General features: G+C 37.1%; 1 protein-coding gene across 5 annotated transcripts in view; it reads left to right on the top strand.

The window, feature by feature from the left end:
- Positions 1-11,180, top strand: part of Hmgcll1 (3-hydroxymethyl-3-methylglutaryl-CoA lyase like 1) — a 122,279-nt gene that overhangs the window by 22,688 nt on the left and 88,411 nt on the right. For 4 of the 5 annotated variants that reach the window (XM_033763413.1, XM_010628934.2, XM_033763412.1 and 1 more), the window contains 2 exons: positions 6,654-6,734; positions 6,962-7,069. In XM_033763413.1, coding sequence (XP_033619304.1) covers positions 6,654-6,734; positions 6,962-7,069 — 189 coding nt within the window. Of the gene's footprint in view, positions 1-6,653; positions 6,735-6,961; positions 7,070-11,180 lie in introns of those variants that run through there. The other variant, XM_033763414.1, reaches the window with a different exon arrangement.

An 11,180-nucleotide genomic window follows, 5' to 3' on the forward strand; every position in this document is an offset into this window, starting at 1 on the left:
ATATATATATGCAAGTCACTTTTAAAAATTTCATTTAACCAAAAAATGAACTTATATGGTACAGATGCCAAGAGCCTCATTTTTAAAAATAATTAACAATTTTTCATATATTGTTCATCATTCATTTGTGGCAGATGACCTTGTGGGATGTTTTCTGTTTTTTTTTGTAGCTGCCCTTGATTCTTCCAAGTGTTCATGGAATGTATCTATTTTTTTGTTTTGGTTTTTGTCTTTTGAGACAGAGTCTCATGATGTACTTGAGACTGACCTGGAGCTCACTATGTAGCCTAAGCTGGTCTCGAACTTGCAGCAATCCTCGTGCGTCTGCCTCCCAAGTGCTGGAATTACAGGCACGAGCCTATGAAATGTATCTATTTTAAAAAGAGATTTATATTTATCCATGCTGTGTATCCGCACTGACACCCACCACTGATTTTCTTTTAAATGCCAAGAACAGTCATTAGTATATGTGCATGTGAAGTGCAGTTCACATTTTGAGAGATTGCTTTTAATTTCTGATAAAATTTTGACTGAAGACGGTGGGGAAAGAAATAACTGCACACTCTCCACTTTTGCTTCTGGATGTCCACAAAATGCTAAAATGTCAGTGGATACCCCCTTTTGCCTTTTGAGCTAGTGAATTAAGAAATTTTCTTCATAGAGGTTTATGTGCTTTAATAATATACATTATTAACTTACTTTTACTTATTGGCAAATACATTCTTATTTTTTTCTCTCATTGAGTTTATTTATCTACATTTTAGGTATACAGTACAGCTACATTCATCATTGGGATCTTGTACCTTTGCATGACAGGTCTTGGTTTTCATTTTTTCCCCTTGTCCCTGCCCTCCCTTCACCCCTCCTCCCCTCCCCACCTTCAAACACTTTAATTCCATTTTTTCATTTTCTCATATTTTTTTCTTTGCCCTTATTTCCTTACCCCTGCCCTTTCCTCTACCCCTACACCTTTAGCCCTTTTCTTCCTATTTCACATTGTCAATTGTATCATCAGGATCTACTTATAATTATAGTTTTTTTACACCAGAGAAACTATTTGGTATTTACACATGTGTGACTTATTTATTTCACTTACGAGTATATCCTCAATATGTATCCATTTTTCTATGAATGAGTCTAATTTCTCATTCTTTATGCCTGAGTAATATTCCATCTTATAGGAAAACCACATCTTTATCCAGTCTCCAATTGATGGGCAAATGGGCTGCTTCCAAGTTTTAGCTATTACAAACTGTGCTCCTATAAACATAGGTGCACATATATCACTGTGATATTATTCTTTAAATTATTTTGGAAAGATACCCAGGAGAGGGATGGCTGGGTCAAATGGAACCTCTAAACCTAGTTCTTTGAGGTGTCTCCATATTGATTTCCATAGTGGTTGCACCAGTCCACACTCCCACCAACAATGGAGAAGCCAAGATTTCCTTTGAATTAACTCCAGCCCATGGATATTCTCACAGAAAGTTCAAGTATCATCTTATTTTATTTGGTCCTTTCTTTCTTCTAGAGGGCACTCAGAAGGAGAAAGGTCTTTTGGTTGCTCCACGGCTCTTGTGGGTTTCTGTTACATCAGTGATAATCGTTTATATGTTTCTGATTAAATTGAGTTAAAAGAGACATCATCAATATCTAAGAAATAACAAACAGCACAGTGTGGAAAGTTTCACATTACCACAAAATGCACCAATTGCATATTTCAGACAAAATGACAAAAATAGATTATTTTGGAAGAGTTGATACCTAATTTGTTAAGAAGTTCAATTTAATTTCAAAAGAAAATCACCCAATTTCCTGATTCAGATTTCTCACCCACTCAGTGGGAGCATTTTATTTGACCATCATAACCATTCTTCTTGGGGAATAGTGGCTATGAAACAGGACACTCCAATATGCATAAAGACTTTATTTACACAAAAAATTATGGCTCACGAGGTGAAGTGAGTGGAACATATACAAATCTGTGCAGAAATTTCTCCTATGTATCATATTATTTTTGTAGGGAAAAAAGCAGTACTTGTAGAATAAATACTAAAGAATCATATCTATTGCTACAAAAAGGGTTGACTATATAAAGTCTCCCATTATTACTGCTAGGAAATATCTTATGCATACCCACAAGTGATTTCAGAGAAATTCACATTAAAATATACCTTTCATTTTATTTTATGTGTGATTGAAAAATATGAGTCATGCAGATTACATTCTGCATAAAAGAATGGTTCATTATTTTTTTTTCAAGCAGAACTCAAAGGTTGATGTATTGAATCTCATCCTAAAAATTACAAAGAAAAAAAAAGTAAAAAAGGAGCCAGTGAACTGAGCAGGGTAAACTTAGAAAGTCATTTAATCTCTCTTTTAGTTCTGCCTCCAAATACTGCAGCTTCACAGATGAAATGTAGACAGAAAAAGATTCTTTGGAAAAATAAAGCAACATATAAATGCAAGGTTGTATTTCTTTTGTTGTTGCTCAGTGAAAGTGAACCATTAGAAACCTGAAGCCAAACGCAGGCATACACCCAGATGAATCACACAGCTCTTTGAAACCCTCACTCTGGATAATACATCTTTTGTTTTTCACTGGCATCGTGTACAGTAGGGCACTTTAAAAAGGATACAATGAGCTCAGTAACATAGGACTTTTTAATGCTGTAAAAATAAGCTTCAGACTTTATGCCTATTTAAGGACTAGATTGATAACTTCTACAGACTTTTTTTTTTTTTCAAATTCAGCTCCTTGTAACCTACTCTTCATTCGGCAACTCACACTCAAAGTGCAAGAAAACTGCTCGTCTCCCCCAGACTCATCTTAGCCTGCAGACCCTTGTGCCAATAATGTGTAAGCTAGCTTTGGACAGGAATTTTTCTTTGTAGGGTTCATTTCATATACCAAGTGGGTGCATTAGCCAACAAGTGTCAGCTAAATGAAAGGCCAACATCACTTTTCTAAATTATTCATTCATTCGTTCATTTATTTTATATTTTGACTTTATTAGTACACATTTGCAGTACATAATGAGTAGACTCACTGTAGGGAACTGTTACATGTACGTAACACATTTCAAGTCTTTCATTTAAAAACCATTGATCAAATGTTTACATGTTGTTTTGTAACTCCGGGAAAGGGGGAGGAAGAGGGAGACACAGAGACCTAGTCTCAGTTGAGGAATATAATCAAATATTAGTGGGGATATTTGTTGGGTCTTTTGCATAGCTGCATGTGTCGGTAGCAAAGCACTGAACACTTTTCTTCAGGATGGTCTTCTGAAGGCTGTTGTTCTGGAAAATAGACTTGGAAGACAGAGGTAGTGTCTTTCTCTGGAGAGAAAGCAGGTGTGCTGACTCCCCAGGATGCAGTGTGCAGTCCCCCACATTCAATCCTGCAGTGCACCCAGGCCTGTGCCACCGTGCTCTGGCTTTCCCTCAGCTCTTCGATCTCCAGGATTCATCTTTCAGATTTAATACACATTTGTTGACTATTTGCCACATGGGAGCCCTTTCTTGATCTCTAGCCTCTTTTTAGGCTTTACTGTCTCATAATGCCCTTGCTTTTTTTTTTTTTTAAATTAGTTTATTGGTACATTTAAAGCAAACAATGCAGTTATACTTGTCATTGGGATCTTGTACCTTTACATGATGTATCTTGGTTCTTATTTTTTCCGCATTCTCCTGCTCTCTTTTCACCCACTTCACCCTTTCCTATTTACAAAGACTTTGTTTCCATTGTTTCATTTTTCCCCTTATTTCCTTTCCCCTCCCCTTCCCACTTCCACTTTACCCATTCCTCTTTATCCAGTCTTCAGTTGATGGGCATTTGGGTTGTTTCCAAGTTTTAGCTATTATGAACTGTGCCACTGTTAACATGGCTGCACATATATCACTGTGGCATGATTCTTTTAATTCTTTTGGAAAGATACCCAGCAGAGGGATGGCTGGCTCAAATGGAACCACTAACAGAGCTGAGAGACAACCTACAATGTGGGAAAAAATTTTACCAGCTGCTCCTCAGACAAAGGGTATATATATCTATATATCTATATATCTATATATCTATATATCTATATATCTATATATCTACATATCTATCTATCTATCTATCTATATCTATCTATCTATATATATATATATATATAGAGAGAGAGAGAGAGAGAGAGAGAGAGAATATATAAAGAACTCAAAAAAATCAGACTCCCCCAAATGCAAAGACCCAATTCAAAAATGAGCATCTGGAATGAACAGACATTTCTCGTAATGCTTTTTCTAAGGAGCTTCATACACGAGTAATGGTCAGTCGAAAACTCCACTTAAATGGTGCACAGGCACATAGAACTCAGAGATTCAAAATTGAGCTACCACAAAACACCTGAACTCAAATATTTTCTTTTTTTCCCATTAAATTTATTCATACATTTAAGGTAAACAACACAATTACATTCATTATTGGGGTCTTGCACCTTTACATGATGTATCTTGGTTCCTATTTTCCCCCATTCCCCTGCCCTCCCTTCACCCCCTCCACCCTTTCCATCTCATACTGTTCTTTACCTTCTCTCTTACTAATTGGTACTTATGAGTAATCAGTGGGTCCATTTACTATTGGTTATATTTTGACGTGTACTAACAACCAACATATTGTATGCCACATGGGCTCTGATCAGTAAATATTTGTGGATTATGTCAGGGGTTTTCTTCTGTCCCCAGCATAATTCAAGATGTCTAGAAAGACCAAGTAGTAGCAACAGATTCAAGAAGACTCTAAAATCATATCAAATAAGCATATCTTTTGCTTTGAGTGAAATAGCCACAATTGTTGAATTTCTTCTGACTTCTCTTGAACAGTGCTAGGTCCATTGCATAGCTGCAAAAGAAGACACTTAGCTCTTTAATTTTCCTCAGCATCTTGTTATCATCTTAAAAACCACCATATTCCTTCTTTGGGCAAACACTGCCATCCACTAAAGAATTATTGTTTGTCCATGTATGTGTCAAGTTAATTGCCTTTTTTTTTTTCTTTTGTACTGGAGATAGAACTTAGGACCTTGCACTTACAGAGCAGGTGTGATGCCATTGAGTTAGCTCCCTGGCACCTCAAGTTAAATGCTTTTGAAAATACAGTCTTGGGAAACAAGTCACTGAGAATGAGATTGCGTGGCTCAAGACTGTCTGGTTTTGTCTTGTTTCTTTTTGATTTCTGTGTTTTGGGAATGGAGATGATAAGAAGGAAGAGTGAAGTTCTCTCACTAACTTCACCTTCCTATGCTATATCTTTTCTTTAATACTCGGTAGTTTGGCATGATTTCAGGATTGCCATCCAGAACAGCCGAATACTGAGAGATCTGTGCTCCCTTCACAACCCTCCAGTTAAGTTAATTTCATGTACCACAGCATGAGCAGAAGGTGCAGAAATGAGAATAATTTTCTTGGATAATTTTTTTAATGCGCTGCTCAATCATGGGAACTGTGGAGGATAATTTGTTAATACTTTATCAGGGACCATTTGGATTCTTTCACTGAATTAGCACAGAAGCTAATAAAGCTAGTGACAACTGTGGACACTAAAAGGGCCGGCAAGCATTCTTCTGTGTCATGGACACAAATGGGGTTGTTCGTTTAAAGTAGTCACCTTGCCAGCATAAGCCAATGACTGGTTTCAAGCGAAGAGTGAGACAGGATGATTGATCAGCTTGAATTCATCATTTCTGATGAAAGGGAGAACAAAACATTGTAGTGCACAGGTTCTGTGAACCTGAATTGAACCTATCAACTATCCATTTGAAGAACTTCTTGCTTTACCAGCACTGCACTCAAAGAGACAGAGAAATTCCGGTCTGAAAAGATGTATCTTACTGCTGACTTAAAGTGTGATAGAAATTTGAATAGCCAGCACTACTGTCCTTATTTAGCAACCTTTTTATTAGATATACTTAGAAAGCAAATGCATCCTAAACTAGGTCTAACATACCTAGTCTAGGGACAAAAGTATCTAGAATCCAGACTATTTATTACTGTAGATTTGGCCAAAAGCTAAAACAAGATGTTTCCTACATTGGGCTGGAGCAATTCTGCTAGGGACCATTGAGGTTCACTTCCTCCTAAGTGTGTATCATCAGTAAGAAGACATTAGGCGGTAGTTGTGATGTGTGACCCAGAATAGGAGAAAGCAGTGCGTTTTCTTCTTTAACTTCAGCTTTCTGTGCATCAGCCAAAATACCCACTGCACATGTGAGAGCCTCACATGTGAGTTGCCAAGTGACTCTGGAAAGCAGGTCTAATTTAAAAAAATAAACTAACGATACAGTTTTATCAATACAGCACAGACTTACTCAACAGATTAGATGCTGGGTAAATTAACCACTTCACAATTACATTTTTAGAAATGGTTCTTTGGAATGTAAATGACGACTGGATTGAGTATCAATGAGCTAAAAGAAGAAATGACTTCATGTCACACTACAGATAACATAAGCAGGGCATTTGCTTTATATCATTGTGTTGGTTATAAGAAATAAAAGGTTTTACATTTCTAGGTTGAGAATTTACTTAATAAAGTATAGTTGTTTGATTTTTCCAGTCCTCCCATCTGGCAATTTAAAAGTTGCCTGTTTTCTTGTCCTTATTGTTCTGCTTTCCAGGAATCAGACCATTTACCTGGACTCCCTGAGTATGTTAAAATAGTAGAAGTTGGACCTAGAGATGGACTGCAGAATGAAACGGTAGGTTTATTTTAATTTTACAGAGTGTATTTCAAATGCTGTCTAAATATGAACATTTTTTAAGATTTTAAATACCTGCAGATTTTACAATATTATGTCTGCTTTTTTTCGTTTTAATGGCAAAATTATTCCTTTTTTTTATTTGCTTTCAGTTAGAAATTAATTTTTCATTTTTGCTTCAGTAGACCCTGTATGATTTACTTGCAGATATTTTTATGTTATTATAGGTTATAGTTCCTACAGATATAAAAATCGAATTCATCAATCAACTGTCCCAAACTGGCTTGTCTGTGATAGAAGTGACCAGCTTTGTATCCTCTAAATGGGTACCACAGGTATTTACATCCATAATACCTTAATTAGAATCAGTGCACACTGAGATATATATTATGATATTAATGTGATACAATTAGAAACTGTTAGGCCTTGCACTGATACAATTAAAGGAAAATCTCATTTGATTAAATGTATTATAGAAATTGAGTCCTAAAAAGTAACCTGAAACTATGTGCTAATCTTATGTGAACATGTGGTCCAACATATTAAATTGAAGATAAGACTGTTAAAAACAATTTCAGAGCCTGCTTTCCATTTACTCTTTTATTGCAGATTTATAAATAATCTGGACATTTCCTAGTGCTTTAATGTTTTATCTGTTAAAGGGAAGGCATGATTAAGGACTGGCACCTTTCCCCAAGGAATCTCATATGAAACAGTGAAAATGTAAATGTGCAGCTTTACTTTGTTTCTTTTAGCACTTATTTTTGCTGATAGTGAGGTAAGGACACTCACAATCTGCTCTTGAAAAGTGGTAAAATGATGGAGCTTTATGCCAAGTCTCCAGGCATTTGGCAACAGTGATGGATTCTGAGGCTTGATTTTAGTTTTGGAAGAATGATTAGCAATTAGCAACTAGTACAACCTTTCCCTTTCTAAGCCAGTCTCCCCTTTCAGGGTTTGGATACCCCAGCCTCTCCCCAACACTTAATTTTGCTGATTACTTTGCTTCCATTCCCTCGGATTCCTTTATTCTCTTCCTTCCTGGTTTGGTTGCTTTCTGTCATCCATGACATCTTTTCATAACCAAGGGTAACATTCCCTCATAGAGCAGCTCTCCTTCTCCACGGTTAACGGTTGTGTCTGGACGTCCCCCCGAAAGCATCATGCAGTCATAAGTGGGGCTCATTCAGAGGTGGCTGGATCTAGAGTGTGTGACTGATTCATGGTGTAATGCTAGGATTAATAGTGCTAGGATTAAAGGAGGGTAACCACTAAATCCATCCACTGATTGGTTTGGCACCCTAATCCTGGTAGCCTCAATCTGATAGAAGGGACAGAAACAGGCTTGTCTTGTGTCTTGCTTGCTTTGTTACTTTCTGCCTGCCATAAACTGTTTCTCCTCTGTGATGTCTGTGTGCCTTGCCATCCTGCCTTGGAGCCATCCAGCTTTGTACTGAAACCTCTGCAAACTGTGAGCTAAATAAACCTTTCCCCCATTAACTTTGTATGTCACGTATTTTGTCTCAGCATGAGAGAAAAGTAACTAAAATGTCTACCAAACCTATCTTGGATGACTGTCCTTTGAGTATCATCAGTCACTTCTGTGAGGGGGCTCAAATCTATGTTTCTGAAGACATGGTTTGCTTGCATTTTAAATTATTTCTTCAAATAAAAAGCTAATTAGGGGCCACTATATCACTCTAATGTAAAACTAAATCTGCATTACTAGTCCTGCCTTTTATGTTTAGCTTCAGCTGGATGTGTCATTGGTGTTACACTTGTTGGGTTCAAAGTCAATCTCAGGTTTGTCCATCTTGTTTTATGCTATTCTCTTTGCAGTCTTGGACTTGAATTTGAAGAGGTCTGTCCCCTCTGTCCACTTACCACTGCTGTCAATTAGAGCTGCTATAGCAGTGGCTTCATTTATTACAGTTCTGGGAGGCCAAGTACAAGATCAAGGTACCCACAGAGCTGGTGTCTGGTGAACACCTCCTTCCTGACTTCTGTAGAGCTTTCTTCTCATTGAATTCTCATGTGATGGGCAGCAGAGAGTGGAAGCCAATGGCTATCTCTTATATTTTTATTTCATGAAAACAAAATAAAATTTTATAACAAAATAATAAAAGAATAGCAGTAGTTAATACGCTATCTATCCTTATCTTCAAATACAAGACATTACTGTTTCAAAAGTAGTTTAATACATATGCTAAGTTATTTCATTTATATTACTCATTTCTCTCAGTTCTTTGAAAAGAAATTTTTCTGCTAATATGTTTGTTTCTTCTTTGTGAGTCTCTTTTGTTCTGTCTCTTAGTATAAGTCCATTAATCCCAGCAAGAATGCTCCAATTTCATAATTTTATGAGCTCCCAAAAGCCTCATCACATTTTCCTTAGGATTTCAACATATCAATTTGGGAAGGAGAGATTCAAACATGTAGTTTATAAAAATTACTGGCTCACAAAATGTCTTATTCCCCAGCGTAGCCTATACTTGTCTTTTCTTTTCAGTCCCATAGATCTATTAATAACCCAGCCACTCACTGGACGATCACTGTAGTACTCCCTTAGGTGATATTCCTAAGCGTTACTTCCTTCTTCCCTGTACGATATGCTCATTGCTTCTAATAGCGTTCCAGAAATAGTCACCTTCATACACTCACAAAGTGAGGGCTTGGAGCTTCCCTTTCCCCCTTGGCAAAAGCCCATGGTCTGTGTTGACTCCCAAAGCCCGGCCTTGCTTTCTTTTCCCACTGTAACTGTTGTGCTCCTTCCCTCTGCTGAAGCTCTTGCTAAACCAAATTGCTTTTCTTCCTGCCTTTTGATCTATACAGTTCCAAATACACTTGTTCAAGTCCATCTCAGTTTCTGCATTTTTCTAATGGCTCCTAGTTAAATGGATGATGTAAAGACTGGAACCATTACAATCTTTTCATTTGCAATTCGTTTGTGGTAGTAGAAATTGCAATACAATTGTTAGTAATGAAAACAGTGATTTCTCATCCCATATATATCTACTTGTAAGTACTATCTAGTCATCGGATTCCTAGACTATTAGTGCAATAAAGAAGGTGACTGAATTCCTCTTTCATTGTAACCCCAGTTTGGGGGACATAGTAATTAGGTGCACAGTAAGGCATTAGGAATATTGAATTGGTCAGCCTGAAAGACAATAACGTGTCACTTTCAAGTCTCGGATATGGGCAAGAGGCTATTAGTTTTGGTCATATCCCTGTAAAATTAAGGAAATAAATGCTTCCGTAGGAAAACACAAGTAGTTTGATACCCTAGATGTATTTTGTTGACATTGTCATTTTCTAAAATGCAATTACTACTTCACTAGCTGTCACTAATTTGAAAATGTGAGAATTTTCATTCATCTTTAATGCTTTGTGAAGTCATTTCTTTATTTGATGTAGGCTGTTCATTTCACATACTAATCATTGCTGGAAAGATACAGGATAGGCAAGTATAACTTTAGAATTGTGCTTAGAAAAAGAGCACACATCTTGCTAATATTAATTGATGAACACTGACCCCCCAAATTATATTTCACACAATGAATTTCATTAGTCTTCTTCAAGAGTGTGTTATTTTTCATTGGTTTCATAAAGCTGAATACAAAGCATCCTTCTTTCCTTCATCGCCTTGCCTTCCTATCATCACATTCCATTATTATACAAGAGTGTACTTTGCTGGATTGCTCTTCAGCTCCATCTTTGATGCACACAGTAGTGTTGAAAAAGTCTAGGCTGGAATCCTCTCAAAAAGCCCACATTTTCTTGCACAGCTAAGGAAGAGGACAGATGGACAAGAGCAAAAGAAAAGCAGTCCCCCTGCGAGCAGTACTGGAACATACTTGCTAGCTTCACTTAAATAGATACATGCAACAGGATTATAAAGTAGTGAAATTTATTCTGAGATGGGTCCTGAGTGGAGTTTGGGATTAAACCGACTGATGTTTAATGAACTATTTTTGGGCTCAAGATACTATTACATACGTGATCAAATTCCCACACAGAGCTCTTGAGGACAGCTATGGTGAGATAGATGTCTGCTAGAACTGTGTCCTTGTCTGCATTGCTCTGGCACGCCAGTCACTGACTTAACCTCAGAAACCCCAGCAGTGGTACCTGCAGCACAGGTGCATCTGTGTGAGGCCATAGGTGCATGAATGGTCCCTGTGTGTGAGATGAACACCTGGATCCTGAATGTCGCTCAACGATGTTTTTCATAATGACTGTAATGATACATATTTCATGATCTGGTTCCATCCATTCCAAACAAAAAAGCACTTCAAATAAATTGCGTATATTTAGGGGCCAGGGATTTAGCTCAGTGGCACAGGGCCTGCCTCTCAAGTGCCAGGTCCTGAGTTCGATCCCCAGTACTAAAAAAAAAAAAAAAAAAAAAAAAAAAAAAAAAAAAAAAAAAAAAAAAAAAAAAAA

Source organism: Fukomys damarensis, unplaced genomic scaffold, assembly GCF_012274545.1.
Source record: "Fukomys damarensis isolate Sample0158 unplaced genomic scaffold, DMR_v1.0_HiC HiC_scaffold_14, whole genome shotgun sequence".
Taxonomy (NCBI): Eukaryota; Metazoa; Chordata; class Mammalia; order Rodentia; family Bathyergidae; genus Fukomys; species Fukomys damarensis.